The 20,462-nt window shown below is 37.6% G+C and overlaps 1 protein-coding gene across 5 annotated transcripts in view; it reads right to left on the bottom strand.

The window, feature by feature from the left end:
* Window positions 1–20,462, bottom strand: part of ARHGAP15 (Rho GTPase activating protein 15) — a 331,850-nt gene that overhangs the window by 101,167 nt on the left and 210,221 nt on the right. For all 5 annotated transcript variants that reach the window (XM_080599841.1, XM_080599840.1, XM_080599843.1 and 2 more), the window contains one exon: window positions 4,339–4,416. In XM_080599841.1, the coding sequence (XP_080455967.1) occupies window positions 4,339–4,416 (78 nt within the window). The remainder of the gene's footprint in view (window positions 1–4,338; window positions 4,417–20,462) is intronic.

Below are 20,462 nucleotides of genomic sequence, written 5' to 3'. Positions count from 1 at the left end.
TGCACCAGCATTAGCATTTCTGATCAGGTCAGAAGCTTGATTTTGAAAGGCACCTTCCAGCTGTCCCCTCTTTCATATTGTATTGCCACTCTGATTACAGATCTGCTCCTGGGGGCCCTAATGAGCCCTGAACAGCCCCACCTGGGCTCTCCCCACCCTTTGGGCCAAGGCAATTGATATTTTCAGTAGCATCCTTATACCCTGGAAATGCCACCATGTTCTACGTGGCTTAACAGACATACTTATGATCATGTACCCCTTCTAGAGGTGTCAATTAGCCCTATAAATATCTGAAATGGCTTTAATTTACTAGATGGTGCTAAAAATCAGCAACAGTCCTACAGATTTTTCATTAAATTCCCAAAGAATTACTAAGTACTACTAATATATACATACAATGTTCCTGAAGTTGCAGCTATTAGACTTAATATTATGAAAAGTGTAAGAATGGACATCTCTGACTAATGTCTGTGACTATTATACAAGCCTGTGCCATAGGTTCACAGCTAGAAATATTAAATTACTCCTAATTCAGTTTCTAAAAACACAATTCTTTCAGCACTTTTAGACAAAGTATGAATGTCTTGATGTCACTAGTGGTCCAAACAGCTTGCACTGCCTTGATTCACTGATTTGAAAAATGATGACTTAGAGTTTCAAAAGTGCTGAGAGATGTTATAGCTTGGTCCTCTTATGATCAACTGATCTTTTCGGCTCTTAATGGGAAAATAAATCATAGACAAAAGATAATCCTGTTGCACAGAAGCAAAAAAGGTGTGATATCAATAGACTTTTATAGAAAAAGAAAACTCTGTGAAAGGGATAAAGTAAATAAGGTAGTTTGTTCTGCTGATGTTCCTGTTGTCAAGGTCAAAGCTCTCTTCAAGAGCTGCCTACCTCAAGAAATGAGAATGAAATGAAGTATATTCAGAGAATTTAAAAGTGGAAAAGATATGGAGCATGTTTTTTTTTTTTTTTAATTGCAAACCCCTTCCCACTCCCCTCGAAATATAGAATTTCAAGGTTCCTTTTAGATTTTCACTGTTCTTTTTTCTTCTTTAATGATAAAGCTGTCAATTGTTAGTTGTTTTCCTTTCATATTCACCAGTTTTCTTAGTTCATTTTTGATGCTGCAGATGACATTAACTGTATAGAAAAAGGAGCCAAATAAAGCTCTGCTATATTCTAATTAATGACTATTCTAATAAAAAGTACTTTGATATGGCAGCCAGCCTAGAGTCTCTTCTATGATCTTTAATTTTCAATATGATACATATTATTTATATCCTATAAATGTAGGTGTAACACAATAGCAGAGCAAGCAGGAAGAAACAGCCCATTAAGTATTTGGCCTGTATAAGAACTGATTGCACAGTCAATCTCTGCAATGTAAATAGGCTTTTTTAGAACATTTGTTTGCATTTATAATTAAATTAGACTTTCACTAAAATGAAGGATCTCTATTGGAATGTTAACCAGAAAGTCTTATTTAAAAATGCTGCTTTCCTAGTGACTTTTGTGAGTCCATGGAACAGTATCTGAAATTCGTGCTGTCACACCTGGGGGGACACCAGGTGGAGACCACTACTGCCCTTCCAAGCACACACTAAAGTAAATCCTGTTCCCCCGATCTGCCCACGGTGTTTTTTGCAGGTACAGGGAGCTCCTGAGACATAGCTATTCGCCCAGCGGAAAGCTGATTAGATCCCCTCCTCACTCCGCCCCACACCCCTTTTTGTTGCCTAACCAGCTCTCTGCACCTACAACTTCCCTGCTGCTGCCTGATGGGCCTGCTAGGTAATCTGTGGATCTGGCTGTTCTGAAATCCATTTAGGGATTAGGAGGGACCACGAAGTGGGTATATATCTTCCAGTCAGCAGCCTGGAAGTCGGGATAATATTAGCAGGATGCTAAAACACACACACACACACACACACACACACACACACACACACACACAAGCATCCATGACTGTAGAGCCACACCGTGAGTTAATGGGCTGTTCCCTGCCTGTAGCTTCCTACCTAGCAGAGAGAAAGGATGTTATTTAAACAAATGAAACAGCGATCTGCAATTTTAAAGCCATTCTTTGTGCCTGAATTACTTCGTGAAGGTTCTGATTAGCAACTGTTAGATTATTCTCTGGGGGCTGAAATGCTGGACTCTCTCCTTTCCCCTCACGTGGTGTTGGTGTCACCCCTGAGGAATGCAAATGTGGCATTAGGGTTTACAGCAGAGCGTCTTTGGTACGTCTGCGAGCATCTACCTGAATAAAGGCTAACTTCAGACCTGCCCAGATATTTGCATATCTGAGATTTTAACGGGCATGTAAGGGGGCTTGGCTGGATAATTTCACCTCCCACTGAAAATTTATTTCATTATGATACAAAATGCATGACTGCTCTAGTTGTATCAACAAAGACTAACACAAGAAACAATAATTGTCACAACAGATAACATGATAACATAGTGCTCCAACAGCACTATTTCTCTTTGAATTTTCTTTGGTCACTCAACAGGCAGGTTTACTGCAGGTGCCCTAAGTAGCCAGTGTCAGAGTGGCTTTAATGTACCATTAACTTCACCTACATATATTCATTTTTCACAGTGGTATAAACCAGAAGAAAAAGGTGCCTGGTACCTCTGTGCTGCAAAAAGCCAGCTTAGACTTCTGTCTAGCTTTGCAGTATCAGCCCATCTGTTTTAGGTGAAAACTTGAGCAGTAATGTTAACCTCAAGTACGTTAACCTTTGGATGCCATGAGACATGATAGACAGGACCATTATTTTTATGGCACATTTTTTCCTGAGCAAAGATCCTGGGGAGCGAAGAAGGATAGAAAATCCTGGGTTTGCCTCTCCGTCTCCAAACAAAATACAGTGCACAGTCACTTGGAAGCCAAGGCAGACTACATTATCGACACACAAATACCCAACAGCCATAAATCTAAGGGAACCCAAGTAACGAGTCAAAACCATGAGCCTGATGATTTATTCAGTCTCACTGAATTTACTGGCATAAATACTGATTCCTCATAAAGCAGCTTCCAGGTTCAGCTGAAGACAAGACTGGTCTGGAGCAGCTGAGAAGGTTGCAGACAGATACTGCTCCCCTGAAACCTTCATTAGAGCTGTAAATGCAGGCTTGAAGGTGGGAGTATTCTTATGTGACACCACAATTATTATGATAATTTTTGAGTCAAAAGCCTTAGTTTATACATAACACAAAACCAATTGAGGAAGTTGTTTTCCAACAATTACCGGCTACAAACAAACAAACAAAACGACATACACTGCACAGTATTTAGCAGTTCCAGTAATAGTTTTCAGGTAACCGTGAAAGAGTGAAGAAAAAGTAGGATAAAAAGTTGCAGCAGCTTTGCATTTATTCTTGATTAATATAAGAGCATAAAGTCTTGAACACAATTTAAGATTTTTTTTTTCTTCCAAATTTCTGAAAAGCTTAATTTGTTTTTCTCATTAAGTGGGATCAGGGGGTTCACTGTCATCAATGGTATTTGCTAAGCTATTAAATGCGAATATGTTTAGTCTTTGCCAAGAGTAGTACACTGTTCAGAGAGGTCAACGTATTTGCCATATATCCTAATTAGCTACCAATATCAGCTTCCACACCTGTAACAGTATCTATTGATCAATGTTAGATTCCTTTAGCTACATCTGTGTACGTGTGTACATATGTACATTATATGCGGAATCTGGGGCAATACATTCATTAAACAAAACCATAACAGAATGGTTGGTTCTAATTCTGGTTCTCAAGTTCCCCAAACATTCACCTTTCTTCTTCTCATTTCCTGGGATCAAATCTTTGCCTTATTGAAATCAGAGGTAAATCTTCCACTGATCCCGTCAGAGCTGGGACTTTAGTTTTAGTATTCCCTTTTCAGTTCTTTTCAGCACCTTTTTCTCTTTGTCTGTTTTCCTTTGGATCCCTGTTCTATTTTTAGTTTTGTTTAACTTTCAACATCCAAACAATCTGCTATTTTTCCTTTTATTCTTTTTTTTTCTCACTTTGATTCTTTGGTTTTCTACATATGCTTTGTTTTTGCCACCTTATTTCATTTATCCATTTCCTCCTTTTTTCTGTTTGTTTCTCATCTCCTGTTTAACTACTATTTTCCTCTGCTTACTGTGCTGTTTTTCCTCTCTCCTAACTGACATTTCCCTCTGTGCAATATCTTTCTACCTTCCCTTTCCTCTCTTTTCCAAAACACAGCTCATCATTCTATGCCACTAATGTATAGCAGATTCTGAAATTCTGTCATCTGAGACAGTTAAATACTAAACAAAACATTACCAGGGTGGAGGAATCACTTACCCTGATTGACAACAAATCGTAACTTCTGTATTGTTGCCAGATTGCCGCTAACTCTGTATATTCCATCAACTTCTAGACCTGAAAGAGAAACACATATTTCATTTTAGATCATATAAGTATTTTTCTTTGTATGTCTGTCAAGAAGCCAGAAGCACCCTAACAAGTATGAAGAAGTGCAGTGTAGTGAATGACTGAAAAATAATCCACCTGACAAAAACTGAAGTGCCTCCTGCCTGATTACAACAACAATGAAAAATAAAAGTGGTGGATTAGCTTAAGTGAATACAAAATACCTGACTGTAATTATCTTGTAATTCTGTCAGCAGAATACGATTCTGCAAAGGTATTTGAGTGTGACGAGAAAGGAAGAGTGAATTAGCTCTTGTGTTCATAGAGAAGGGCTGTTTGGGATACGCACAACAGTATGTTAGCCCTGCTGAAATGCGGGGTGCTTCTACTAATAGCTTGTATCAATAGGGGAAGCTTCTCAGTCTGAGGCCTGGGTTTTTCAGATGTGAATTTCTGAGGCTGTGACCTTCTGAAATAAAGTGGTGAGATGCCCACTCTGAAATCATGACGTGTGTGAGACTATACACAACTAAAGCTTCTCTACTATATTCTTCATAGCAGATCAGACAAGTTTGAAGCTGAAATTAAATATCCCAAATAGCATATGCCCCGGAGTGCATTTCTTCATTAATATAGGCCATCCTTTTCAAGGACAACCTGACAGTCTTGTTTCTCCCTGCATATCTACTCAAGGTTTATCTTCTAGGTGAAACTAGATGTCATACTCCCTTTTGTGACATATTATCTCCTACAGCAAGCTCTGCTGATATGACTGTTTAAAATAGCACTTCCAGCCCCGGTTGCATAGCTCTAGCATTTCAAAGCACATGGGAACTGCTCTCCTTTCCTTGGGGAATTAGCTATTGTGCAAACAATGACCGAATCTGCATGCTTAAAAACTGAAAACACAAAACTGTACATTGTCATTCCACATTTAAGACTTGCAAGTAAACAAGAAGCTAAGAGAATCTACACCAAACAATTTTTAAGGCTACTCATCGCTTGGAACACAAGTTTTAATTAGCTTTTGGCAAACAATTTCAGAGAAAGCCTTTCTCGTGGAAAATGTTAATTTGTCAAAACAAAATATTTTCAAGAAATATTTCAGTTCTGACAGTGTGTCTAGTGGGAATTTTTCCTTTTCCAATTCAGGGTGAGGAAAAAGGAAAAATGGAAAGTATAGGAAAAAGTGAAAACAAGTCAAAAAGCAACTCAGAAGCCCAGTTGTAATTACACTTAAACAGGAGGGAGCTGAAGTTCAAGTCCTCATTTCAAAGATACTTGCATCATGCCTTGGCAGATGAGTGCCCCAAGCAGCAGCGTCCAATGTTTGGAGGTAATGTCACTATCTTGAGGCTTTTTAAAAGATTTAATTTTACTTTTGCTTCAGACAGAAACAAATTATTGTTGCTTTTTGTTTGTTTGTTTGTTTTTCTCCCTGCGAAATACAGTTCTTACTTTATGTCTACCCTGCTAGGAACTTTCTGATTTGGTTTACAAGAAATAATCTATTTTAAAGAAGAATAACAATTCCATATTATACATTGGTTATCTATTCCTCTTATTAGACAATTTTCTACCCTGCACCTGTGGGTATCCTGCAACATAATACTGAAAGTGATGATTCATTTCAGGAAGATCCCCTTTGGTTACAGAGGGATAAAGAATAAGTTTATTTAAGAGAAATCAAAAAGGATTTGCCAATCAAGAACGCTTGGAAGTTATCCACCAACTGGATATATAACATATGAGCAAATGGAAATTACTAAAATGTTTAAATAATGCAATTTTATCCTAAAACTGAGGAGATTCATTCTGTCTTAGAAAGGGGAAAGTGAGAGAGCAAAAGTAGTTCCTTGTTTAGGAATATGGGACTCCTGTTGGTAACAGATTAAGAATTGCATCAAGTAAATTGAAGTCTAAACCAAAAAGTAAAGAGGAAAAATAAAACAAACAAACAAAAAGCCCCAAAACAGAATGTTAACTTTTGTTTGGATTTAACTCAACTCAGTTCTCAACCTATTGGGATATGTGGAAGTGAAAGCAATACATGTCACTTTGGGTGAAATAGCAGTGTCTTGCATTAATAGCATCAATTTGGAACAGCTCAACCCCCTCGGTATGAAACTACATAAATTATCCAGATCGAGTGAAAATGACAAACTATGTTGTAAATTGGAGGATATTACATCTTGCAAAATGATGTGGAGTATATAAGTGAATTATTATTGTTATAAATTTACTTTGGTCCAGAAACGAGCTCTGATTAGCATTTCATTTGGACACTATACAATATGGCAGGGAGAAAAAAATCCAAGAATATCAAGCCAATTATAGTGTTCACGTGCCATCAACTTTCTGCTCCAAGAACTTTGAAAGTTAAGCCAAACCAAACCAATGTAAATTGGTGGATTTGGACATCCTTTTCATGACCACATTATCTTAGCTGGATTGTTAACAACTTATTTTGGAAATCCAATTAGGCGCAAAAAAGAGAGAGGGAGAAAGAAAGAAAGAGATGTCTTTACAGTTCTAATGTCCTGATTTTGTGAGCAATTTTCAAAGCAAATTTACTTTTAAGGGCACCTCTATCAAGAATAAAAACATCACTGCACTGCTGTCAGTGTTTCTTCACGGCAGGCTATAAATACTTAGGGAACAAGATGAAACAAAAGTTGCTCAGAGTTTCCTATCTGGTGCTGGCGTTCAAGTATAGCGGTAAAGAACATTTCAGGAAAAATATTCATTTTAATAAAGTCCAACTGCTTGCTCACTGTAGGCTGACCTTCTTGTGCTTTGGAGTGGGTTTTATCAGAAATGAATTACTGGATTTTGCCCTGGAGGGGAAGAATTACCTTATTTGCTTTATATCCCAAGCTCCAACTTTGTTTTTGTTTGTTTTAATGAGGAACCTGAGAATAGCTTGGGCCTGCAATTACAAATGGCAGCCAAAGACTTGATAAAGAATTCAATGTTTCCATCCTTCTAAATTTTGTAAAGGTCTAAGAAATGTAGGAAAAGGATGTACTCAAGAATACATCACTTTAACACCCTAACTATAGACAAGGTTTAGCTTTCATTATAAATTCACATGGGCTTACCCGATAAGAAAGTTAACAGGCAGCCAAATTCAGGTTTGGTAGGAATTCATAAACAATCAACATGATATACACTCTGCAGAACTGCACTGAAGGTCTTAGAAGAACTTTTAGTTAACAACATTTCTTGCACTCCTGCTTTTAGCCAAAGTGGAAACAACCATGCACGTAGGTCAGTGCCAGCTCCAGTAGCAGTTTGAGCTGGAACCAGGCAGTGCAGAAAAAGCACTAAAAACCCAGGCAAAGGAAGAGTTTAGGTGATATCCAAACAAAAGTTGTAAAATGTTAGGCTTTGATACTGGTTGAAGTTGTTCTGATGCTTTATGAACTGGCTTAAATGAAATGCTGTCATTAATCCTATTTTGGTGCAGAGAATGAATCCCTCTCCCAAATCACACTGCGTTCTGCCTAAGCTTAATGAATGTTTGACAACATCTTAAAATTGAACATATAACAGGAAATTCGGGGGGATGAGGGGAAAGTGGTTGGGGTGTTGGTTACATAGATATTTTTCTCTCTGTTTGTTTTTTTAACAAGATTTAGAACTTGAAACATATCATCTTAAATGATACGAGGTAACTTCCTGCATAGAAACCCATGAAACTTTTACAATTAATGCATCCTGAAGTAGGTGTGGTCCCCAGGCCTGTTAGGAGTTTTATAAAAGAAACCATCATGCTGGATTCAACAACAAAGTGAAGTACAAACTTGAAAAAAGGCATTCTTTAGTTAGTCCTTTCATTTAAAATCAGTTATGTTCAGGGCAAAAATATTGTATTTCAAAGGAGCCTATTATGCCTTCCCATAAACAGAAAGATCATACGTTTTAAAACTAAAGTATCATTATGTAATCAAGCTGTTGTATTATAAACTATTTTGTGGGCTCAGATGCCCAGGGCTATCTTTACAAATATTTCAGAGGTCATTATCAGGGTATGTTCTCCCTAAAACTATAATTCTTTCCTCCTGTTTTCATATACATCTTACCATAAATACCTGAGTTATAAACATTTTTTTTTTTAAAGTTTACTAAGGGCACAGAAATGAGGCATGAAGTCATTTAAAGAGGCAGAAGTGTGTGAATGCAGCAAACACACCAATGGCAAGCTGATGTGACTGATGAGAAAAACACCACAGAACAGCATACAACAAAAATAGTTTTACAAAAGATCAATACTTCTATGCCATTAGAAGGAAAATCACGAAGAGTATTAATGAATAAATTCAACATATTAAAATTCAGCACTGAAAGCACTGCATCTAGATTAGGGTACAAAAGGTACCTGGGCTTTTGGGTGAATATAGGATACATTTATTTATTTATTTATTTTGTCTGACACAATGGAAATCAGAGATGAAAATGATGAGAACAACAAACCAAGCCTGCGTTACACCACGAAGACAGTAAGAACATGAAGGCATTAGCAGCACACACATGGAATTTATTGCATGTACAATGAGGTGCGATGCAGAGGTGGTGTGGTCAGAAGACGGCTGAACCAGCAAACCTGGTACGCAGCTCAGGTTGAAACGAGCACCAGCTTTGTTTGAACACGAGACTATTTGTGCTCAGTGGGGTTTTCAGCGCTGGTGACATCTTTATCCTGCTTTTTGGGGTTGTGCTGTGCGGAGTTAAGCGTGCCCTTAAACTCCTGAATAGTGGGGCTGGAGATGGACACCAGGATTTGCTCTGTTCTGCTGGAATGAAATCGTAACCACCCTTCTTGTGGGTGCCATACAATTGCCAAGCTAGACAGCTCCACCAGCCAGACAAGAACAAACAAACCTAGGAGACTGAACAGCAGGTGATATTGGAAGTCACTCTGAAGGACAGAGAGATAATTGCTGTCATAAAAAAAATACAGTTTTCACTTACCAGTGATCATAATATACACGTGTTTTTCATTTGCAAATAAAATATAGAGAAATATTTCAAAATGACTAAGGTTGGAAAGAGTGGCAGAAGAGTTACTCTGATACTGTAAAAGCAGTAAGAGGGATGCACTCGGAGACTGGCTAGACTGACCTCGGTCCCAGACAGTCTACTTAAATAATTAATTCATGACTCTATGAACAAATAATTCAGAGCAAAATATAATTAATCTTAATCAGCATGGTTTCATGGAAATCAGGGCCCTGTCTAGCAAACTTGTTGCATCTTTTTGAAAGACTGGATTTTTGACAGGTCTGGATGATAAAGACAATGGTGTTGAAATAGTATATTTGGCTTTCCAAAATGCTTTTGACTCAGTACCACATGACATTTTGATTAAAGCACTTGCATTTTATGGAATTAACAGGGCATATATTACATGGATTAAAAATTGGCTCAATGACAGACCTCAAAATGTGGCAGTTAATGGGAGATATCAGTTAACAAGGTCATAACTGGAAGAGCTTGCAAGAGTGGAGCTCTCAGTCCAGTGCCATCTAATACCTTTATCAGAGATGTCAGCAACAATAAAAAATCTCTGTTGGCAAAGTAAGCAGATGACACAAAGATCAGGGAGGACAGGTAAAGTTACAGAAGGTCTGAATTGCCACCTTAAATGGTCTCAGTCCAGTAAAATAAGTTTTCATATGGAAAAACACAGGGCACACCCAGCACTCTGGACATAGGTTGCCAAGGACTTGGGGGTTATTTTAGATAACTTAGCTGAACAGAATCTCCCAGTTCAGTTCTACAGCAAAGAGGACTAATGTGATCCCTTGAATTATAGAAAGAGGATATCAAATAGAAGGGGGGAAGAGACCGCACCTCTCCATGCACTGCAAACAGCATCTCCAGTAGAACACTGTATTTGATACTGAGGCAAATAAAATGAAACATAAAATACATTCATCGTATTAAAGAGAGGAAGGAAAGATGACCTCTCTATGGGTACTTTTCACATGATTTGCAGGCACTGGACTCATCACCTCAGAACTGCCCAGTTGCAGAACCTCTAGCAGGCAAGCCCAAATTGAAAGTAGGATGAACAAGGTCTAATTTTTTCTATTAGTTCAAGACCGCATCAGATTTTAGTAAACACAAGGGTAGTGGGGGAAAGAAGGAAGGGAATAATTGTACTAGCTCTTAACAAGCTAAGAAATGAGTCTATAGGAGGTGTCTGACATGAGGTTTGGTGAATCTCTTTAGGAAATTAGCTAATGAGAAATAATCCTATGTTTGACTGCAATAATATCAAGAAGATGAGGGGCATTCCTACATAAAAAGAAAATCTCATTTTTTCTTGTGGTAATAACTTCAAGATGCAATGAAAGGAGAAAAGCTTGACTAAGATCTTATTGTTTTCAAGACCCCGTAGAAACTGTTTAATGGAAGCAATTACAACACTGAATATGAGCATTACACACTGAGAATAAGTAACAAGTGAATATGATGGATGATATACTTTATTCTGTTTCATATCACTTGATGGTAGAATTTCTGCTTGGATATTTATACACAAATAAATAAGGGTAGCGACAGTACAGAGCGAGTGCAATTTAAACTAGCACACAGTTCACTGCTATGCAGGGCTGCTGTCTCATGCCTAAATCAAGCTCACTCTGTCTCCGTCTTCTTCTCTATTGTATTCCTCTGTCTTTGACATTCAAGAAGTTTATGGTTTAAAAACCCCAGGAACAAGAAGATGTACTCAGAAGGCTCCCTGTAACAAGAAAAAAAACTAGACTTTGAAGCTACTTGTTTTGAATGAAACCATCGAACATGCAGCGTGCTCACTGTAATTTTGCCGTTACTTCCAATATATACTTTTGCCGTTCCGATAGTCCTGCTTCTTGCAGCTAAACAAAGTGACCTCATTGTTTTCCACTGTATTTTCTTTTAAACATTGGCTGGGATGATTGAGATTCAGGAATGTGGGAAAATGGATTCCCAAGCCACGTCCATCCCCTTTAATTCTGAGCTGTAATTTTTGGCTTGGCTTGAATCACAGTCATCACATTTCAGTCTGAATCTCTCTGTAAAGTGATCTTTCTTAAACATTTCTTTCACTCATCATGGGATCAGAAACAAAGCCATTCTAGTCTTTCAGCGAAACACTTACAAACGTCTTTTTACAGCGACTCACAAGAGCTGAATTTCCTTTAAAAATGTTTGAAAAAGAGGAGGTTTTCATTGCCTGATTGTCCTCTTTGTGAATCTTGTCATCTGTATGCCATGAGCTACAGCTATTTTAATCTGTTTTTGTTTGCAATCCATTTGGTGTCCGCCCAAGAAAATGCAGGTGATTCTAATTAACTTACTGCTGAAGATGTGGAAAAATCTCAATTGTGCTACAGAAAATTATACACTTAAAACCTTCCCTCTATTATTTATAACGGCTTATTAATGAAAATGATTACATGAATACATTTACCACCTGATTCATCTTTGTTCAATTTTTAAATCAACAAGGTTTATGCTAAAGGGGAAAAATCCCTACCAAATGCAGACCTCAAGTACACACATCACTCACTGGTTTAAATGGAATGGCAGTTAAAAAGAAATAACATCGTCTTACTCGATGCAACTCAGTATAATATCTGAAATTAGCAAATGTTTGGAAATATCCATTCTCTCTCTGTAATACATTAGTATTTAATTTTGTGGATGATTTTTTTTGTTTGTTTGTTTATTTGTTTTCTATTTTAATACATCCTTCACCACTCCTAGTTGCTCTCATTTGCTGAAGTTACTACTTCTCATGTATAGGTTAGCAGGTCCTTTCTGACCAACACTTGATTTATCTGAAAAAAATAGAATATTTATGGTTCCTTGCTACTTTATCAAATATACTTTTTTTTTTTTTTACTTTTTTTTTTTTTTCTTTTTTCTTTTTTTCCTGCTTGCCCAAATCGTCTTTCAGGACAATCAGAAGTCTTCAAAAGCTGAAGCTGAATGGTCCTTCACCAGAAATCCTTTCTCTTAGGATACAAGTGCAGCTTACACTTACCCATGTGGCATCGTGACCATATGGCACTATGGGGGCTGACAGAAGGGGATTTCAGGTAGAGAGGTCTGAGACATTTTTATGAGGGTCATTAAAGACTTTAAAGACTTTAAAGACTTTAAATACTACCACTGATTTTTCTTTTCTGGTAGGTAAAGCTGCTAATAGCAGTTTACCACCTCCCATCAGTTAGTATTTCTATTATTCCATGCCATGCAATATCTGCTATATATATACAATATAGTCTAATATGAATGTGATGACAATGTGGATAATGTGGTTTATTTTGGGGAGAATGAAAGCCTTAATAAAGGTTATCCTTTCAGGAGAAGCTGCTGATGGAAAACTCATCCACTATCTGACATGCTCAGAACAGCTGGGGATGTAATGTTGAGTGGAGGGGAGAAGAGAGCCAAGGTATTTTGTGTGTTCAAGAAATATATACAACGCTGCCATTTCTTACATCCCAGCTGTGCCTGTTAACTTCTGGAAACATGTAGAGCTCAGCAATAAAGCATACTTGACTGATATTTACTGCAATGTGCATTATAAGACAGTTTCTGTCGCACATTATGTTCTGAAAGAGTTAAGTAACATGAAAAATACAGGCTCAAGATTATATCTGTCATGGATGAAAATACTACATTTATGCCTCATTGTAATCCATTCATTGGTTTATGGACCCTGAGCCCTCCAGGGAGTGTCACAACTCCACATGATACTGCTGAGAGCTGTATTTTGCTTTTGGATTTCTGATTTAGCTGAAAGAAGTTTAAAAACACATGTAGCCTGACAACTCCCTATTGGCTACACAACTGAGGAGGGTCAAGAGCATAAACTATTCCAGCAGAAGCCAGCTGTAACTTATGCTCACTAAACTGGCTGAGGATCTGCTTGTTACAGACAGTAGCATACGGGAAATTTATGCATTTTGCTAAATCCTCCCACTTTGGTTAAACTGTGCTTCATTTGGGGATCCATCATCACCAACATCATGACTGTGTTTTTTGAGCAGCATCAGAATACTAAGGGAAGTTGCACTTGGGGGGTCTAACTCCTCGCTTAGGACTATAAGGGACTTTCAGTCAGGTCCACTGACATCAGTTGGAACTGTGGTTAAAAGCTAAGGGACACACAATTCTCCAAACATCCCTTACTCCCAATGCTGATTTTAAAGAGAATTTAGTGCACAGTAGGGATAAATCTTTCCACATCTTTCACAATAGTGAGAGATTAAATTAGACCTCAGCAATGTCACCTCCCCATCCCGACCAGCACTGCTGCTGATGGGACTTTTAACGGTTGCAAGTGGAAGAACCATACATTTGGGCACACAAAACCTTCAGCCAAAATGGGTAAGGAGTTTGCATTTTCCGGACAGCAGTACCTTTGCTTGGCAGAGATTTATTTTATTTTATTTTATTTTATTTAAGGACAGTGACTGGGACAGGAAATTTAGGATGGAATAGAGATGTTTAGGATAGAAATATAAAGTCACAGGACAACTTATTCCATCATTCCTTGTTGTTTTTAGATACAGTTGAGGACTCTGGATAGGCCCTGTATTCTTCTCTCTAACAGCCCCATTTTTACCTGACAGCTCTGCTCCGTTCAAGCTTAGATGTCTCAAAGTTATCTGTCTCGCTGTCTCCAGGAGCAGGTCCTGCCTAACCATTTGTGGGCACTTCCTACGGCCATGGTGCTTTGCTGTGGCGTGGATGTGAACACAGTTTATCTGCTGTAGTCCAACAACAGTTAAAGAAACATCAGCTAGGCACTTGACAGCACTTGTTCCATTGCATAACACAGAAGGCTGGATATGTTTTGTATGGTTAGAAATTAGACCAGCTCAATATTTCTAACAGGATTGTGCTAGCAGAACAGTGCGCTAAAAATGGAGTTCGGGCTCTTGTGTGCAGCTGGTAACAGTCTTTGCTTTTTAATATAAGATTGTAGGCGTCTATCTTTCTATTTGCCTTTTATCTCTAAGTGGGAGAAAACATTTAAAAATTAGATTCTTTACCTTATGGCACGCTATCAGACACCTTTGGGTGTTACAGTCCATGCCTGTGTGAAAAACTCAGGGGCTTTCTTGGAAGATAAGTGTAGATATGGCTATTCTTAGCATTGCGTATCTGGCTAACATATAAATGTGATAATACTAAGGTGTGTGTGTGTATGTATATGCATAGATAGCTTCTAATTTGTGAATATCTTTCCCAGTATACATTGCATGCATTTAAAGACACACTAATGATTGAGATCATGGGGTTCCACTGAACTCTTACACTTTCTTCTGTGTGATAAACCTCTAGTCTGCAACTTCCCTTAATAAGTGAACAAAATTGTCCTGTTTTTGCAAAAATCATATTTAGCAAACATGACTTGACAAATACAACTGTCACTATGAAACAGTGACACTAAGCAGTAATATGTCAAAAGACCGAAACATTAATTTTAACATGACACAAGCCTATCGTGCTTACATATTTTTCCATTATTTTTTCCTCTTAGCTGCAGGACTATATTTCTCTACAGTTCTGTATTTTATTTCTCCTGTCATTTGGGACATTAACTGTCCCAAACAGGCTCAGGTCACTTAAAAGACTTTTTTTTTTGCTTCCATTTAATCTGGACAAAATCTGAATCATCACCAAAGCAACATTAGGTAAGAAATGCAGTCAGGAGATCTACCGAGATCACAGAAACCCTGAACTGGGTTACCAACAGTGGTAAGTATCAGAACTTAAGAAACTAGTGCATACTTCACCACTTTGACAGAAGCCACTCCATAGGTCACACAGAAATACTTTTCATTTTATAGTTTGTCATCCGTACTAGAGTATACTATATTAAAGTAGCACAAAGCTCATGTATGAATTCCTCAGGAGTTCCTGAAAAGAAGTTTAAGTGTAGTCTGAAATGGAACAAATTACTATCTGTTTTCAGCTATTTAAAAAAAAAAAAAAGTGACACAAGGAGATACGAATAACATAACTGAAATGTACCTGAGACATGCAAAGAATAAAGAAAAAAATACTGACTTCTGAGAAGAAGAAAGGCTAGCTGCTGGCAATATAATGCACCGGATGTCTGTTAGCTGACTTCTGGGTGAAGTAAAGGCATAAATATCACTATCATTTGATATTTTCATGGAAGATAATTATTTTAAAATTTGAGGCTGCGGGAAGGATTTTGATTTTTATCATTGCCTTTGTATCTTAATTTTGACTGCAACATGGAATGATGTAAGGAAGGTGGAAATCCAATCTCAGCCCTTTTACTAGGGTTCACACAGATCCTCTGGTATTTCTGAAGACTTGGAAAGGAGAAGTTGGCATACAGTGTTTTCCATATCTAATTTCCTTCTTTGGTGAAAATTCCAGTAATCATTAACAACATTTACTACAGAGACATCCAAGACAGTTCCAAAGTTTCTAGCAGACTCTTACTGTAAGCTGTGCTCTTTGTATTTTTAACATACGACACACCAGAAAACAAAAATGCAAGTGAAATAAATATAATAAAGGAAAACATTATGAACAATTTCTGGAGTGCAAATCCAGATGCTTCTCAAACATTATATCATGACTGTTTGCAAAATATCTAAAGAGAACATCTCTTTGCTCAGTGACAGTAGAAGGGAACCTAAGCAAAAAAACTCCATCATTAGATCAGCCACCATGGTGAGGATAGCCCTGCAGGTCACAGATCTGGGCATTAAATAAAGCAGTTTGTGAGCTGTTCTGTTTTAGTGGTAAAGCAGGAAAACCAGAATGCCTAAAGAGCACACTTTCGAGAATCTGTTACCTTTCTGTTCAGATTCAAGTCTGGTTTACGGGCTAGCTGGGCTAGAGAATTTGAATGATTTTATTTTCAATAGTTAATTGCTTACAGTAGATGCTCAGCTTGTTTAAAGCTTAGTTTATAACCTCAGTGAAAGCAATTTTCATTAGAAGAGGTTTTATCTTATCTTTCCACTAAGGTTTATTAAAAATATGTAGCACCTGATAATTTAACACCAACTGAGTGACTGCTGAATTCTCCCCTCTCTCTGCCCGCCTGTCTCATACACACACACACACACAAACAGAGGAATGCTTCTCGACTGCCAAACTATGTGCCAAGATTTTGTTCAATTTAATCTCAATCATATGAGTTAGAGAACCATGAAACAAAGTTTCTACCAAGTACGCTGACAGATTTTTAGTTCTAGTGGCTCCACAGGGCATCACTACAAGTACAGTAAGAAACTTTTCTTATTAAAGATTTTTGAGCTGATCCGTTTTCCATTTAAGTCAACATGAGCAATATCACCATAAAGAACTCAACACTTGCTAACTGATACCATACACTCATCAAAATTATTTCACTTCTAAGTAAACAAAAAGTTGTGGTACCTCCAACACCATTGTGTGGTTGCTGCTGGCACAGGAAAGCCATGTGGTGGCAGCTACTCTGGTGTGTTATGTCACGTAACACCATGTCAGTTCAGGACTGACAAATCTAAACATATGGTTTGAAATATTGGGGGAAATATTTCCTGGGGAGATGGGGTGAAGAGGCAGGGAATAGCTACTCTCTGTCTTTTGAGGAGTTTTTTGTTTTCTGAGCGAAGAGATCTTGAAGAAGACTCATCGCTTTGCTCTTGCTTTGGAGGGGTCCGTGGTGATTTTAAGAGCCTCAGTATTACCTGAAAATGGTCCAGAATCTGGGCAACTGCCCAAGTTTTTGTTCTTTGTTTTGAAATCCTGATAGAAAATCTGGATATTTACATTTTTGATCCAAATATACAAAGTTTAAGGCTCTGATCCAACAAAACACTGTGAGGAACATCCATTGACCACAAAATGGGACTTACTCGGGTCCTTGAAAAGAAGTCTGTACCTATTTTAGTGGACTGATCTCAGTAAATCAGGAAGTATGGAATGGAATATATCAATTACAGAGTCGAATAAACATGAGAAAGCAGTTCTTAATGGCAATATCTGTTTCCCAAGAATCTGAACTCTTTCAAATGTATCATCTGTGGCACCAGCAAAAAAGGTGCCTGAAGGAATCACTGAGAGCTGGATCTGTCTGCCTGCAGCTATTCAGGACCGAAGCGATACGGTTCTGCTGTGTTATAAAACAAAATGGCCACATTTTGCTCTCATTTACATATATGTCATTCCACTCAAACCAGTGAGCATTGTTTGTCTGCATGAAGACAAAAAGAAGTTGTTTTGCTATATAATTACATCCATGATCTGTGAGGATCCTGATTAAAATAAAGCAATCTGCGGAGTGAATATACAACCGGAGGTCTTTACAAGACATGTTAATTCCGGGGCCGATTATCATGCAGTAGCAAATTTAGGGGCGATTTAGTTCTTAGATTGCTAGCAAGATCAACTTCATAAATTCAGAGGAGTAAAAGGAACTGAAAAATCTTCTCTTGAAGAAGAGAAAACCTTAACATAAACTCTCCTTTTTAAGCTGGTCTTACTTTGCCCTCTGCCTTGCTCCTGAAGCTTTCTGTTGGTACAATTTCTCTCACTTAGGTATCAATCCCATTAGGCTGCTATATTATATGGTTAAAACATTGATGTAACACAAGCTGCTACAGCAAATAATTGAAGTAATAAAATACAACTGCAGTTATTTGCTCTCCTCAACTGCAGGCAGAAAAAAAGGAGAAAGGATTTTTTTAAACTGACCCCATAGTGTTACATACAGACAGCAAAACTTTTTTTTTTTTTTTCCCCTCTTTTATTGCAGTAACACTTTTGAAGAACATAGTGGACTTGTAGTAACTTTTTTTTCTTCAATTATATTTTTAAGCAGGAAAAGCAGTTAGTCTACATTGTGGAATTATGCCTTCATAATTTTCTTTAAAATCCATAAATTTATTTTAAGGAGCAGGAATGCTGAAAGAATCTGAGCGTACAACAACCTTTGTTTTTTGCCATAAAGAAACTTAATAGACTTAAACCTTTTTTTTTTCTTTCTTTTTTTTTCTTGTGAGCATCTCTAGGCCAGACTCACTTTGTCAGGCGTTAGACCAAAGTGTTCCATTAATGGCTGAAGTGTAAAGTTTGACTAAATGGGGTTTGCAGCAGAAATAGTGCCAGATCCTTGCCTGTGACAGGATGTGTACTACACTAAGGCACAGTGCCTCACATCCTCAGTTTATTCAGGAGAAAAAGAGCGGATTTTTTTTTTTTTTTAAATCTTCTTCATGGCTAGGATGTGGATATCCTCAAGTGTGAACTCTCCTGAATCTGACTAGGGGGTATGTCAGGACCTTCATGTTCTCATTGGCACGGGGTAAGCACCAGAGATAGTCAGCAGGCTTTAAATTTCTCTAGACTTTGTTTCAGCATGTAGACATGTCAACTGTTTGATTTACAAAGTGTATTAACATCATTTTAATATCTAGAAAATGTTGTTTGATTCTTTCTTATTTCATAGGTTAAGTGGTTTATTTTATTTATTAAGCCTATTGAAAAAGATTTTATGGAAAATTCTGAAGACAAAACGCCCTGTTTCCTTCTACATGTTCACTAATAGATATATTATAAAATGCTAGAAAAAGGCAAAAGGCCAAGCTCATCTCTGGTGTAATTCCAGTAAAAGCAATAAAATTACACAAGGCATGAATTTGGCCTAGGCACTGTAAATGTTACTCTGGTGCACACTGAGTGTCTGCTTGTTTTTACTGGCAAGGCTTAAAATACAAATCCCCCCTTTTTCATAGAAATGGATACATTTCTCTGGAACAGATTAATCAGTGAAACAGGTATCAGGTAACTATGACAAAGACAGCAAGTGGTTCAAGTGCCTGCCTTTTTTTTTGGCTTTTTCTTCTTCTGACTAGCTTACAGTCGCTGCTCTCAGAATTTTTAGATATATATTTATTTTCTCTTTTTGCATTGTCATTACAAGACTTTTTTTTTTCTTTTTTTTTTTTTCTGTCTCCTTTTGTCTAATTTGTCTTGTATGCTCTTCCGTGATGTTTCCTGTTGACACTTCTCAATATTTTTTCTAACTCGGAATGTGGCTTTCTAGCAGACACAGAGGCCCCAGAGTGAATACCCTTCAGAGCCAATTCTGACTTGGACCTTGCACAACGCTATTAACTGGCTCTTGCTCGAAGAAAGGTGGCTATAGCAGGATTGCCTGAGCCCGAAGACAGATCGGGTCAGGGAAAGCTTGCCAATATGTGTGCACTAAATTCAACCACTCTTAATTTCTGCTCAGAAGAAGACGCAGAAAAACACAAAAACATTTTAAATCACAAACTTGCAAGGGCTTTTCTCAGAACTTGGTTGTTTTACATTGCGTTCGTCTGTATGTTTAAGTTTGTGCTTGCTGGCCACTTTAAAGTAAACATAGTTCAATGCCCTCAGAAACAGTTTTCCTCAGCCCACTAGAATTCCCTGGAAAAAGGCTTTATCTGCTGAACTGCTGGATATTTTTGTGTGTGTGTAATTTTTTTTATCAGCTTGTTTTGTTTCCTTTTTTTTTTCTTTTTTATTCAGTGCTTATAAAAGTTGGGAGCCCTGTTGGAACAAGATAGAATCATAAAAGACTTCAGGAATCTCATCACAACCTAAACAGTACAAATTGCACATTCTTCATGGAAGTATTAGCTTTTAGTGCGTGCCTGGATCCAAGTATAATAGATTATCCCAAAGTGGGAAAGAATGAACAGTACAAAATTAGCAGAACTGGGAGCTCAGATCATTTGGTGGAGCAATATGATCTCTGTACTTTCAGGGTACTGAATGCTAAAGCCACTGGAAACAGTATGTAAAATTATATCAGAGTAAGCAAGGAAGCATATGTAGGCCTGGGAGAAGGAAAAAAGTTTGGACAATACATTCCTACAGGAGAGTAAGTATTGAAATTCGGTGAATGAGCTTGTAGGAAACAAACTACTATTCATGAACAATTTCTTGCTCTGAAGATAGAAATATGAAATGCTAAAAGTTATGACAGAGAGAAAATAAAAATAAAATACTTTTCAATGGCTGTG

Source organism: Anser brachyrhynchus (assembly GCF_964034855.1).
Source record: "Anser brachyrhynchus genome assembly, chromosome: 7".
Lineage (NCBI taxonomy): Eukaryota > Metazoa > Chordata > Aves > Anseriformes > Anatidae > Anser > Anser brachyrhynchus.
The sequence above is the reverse complement of the archived record's forward strand: the minus strand, read 5'-3'. Positions and strand labels throughout refer to the sequence as shown.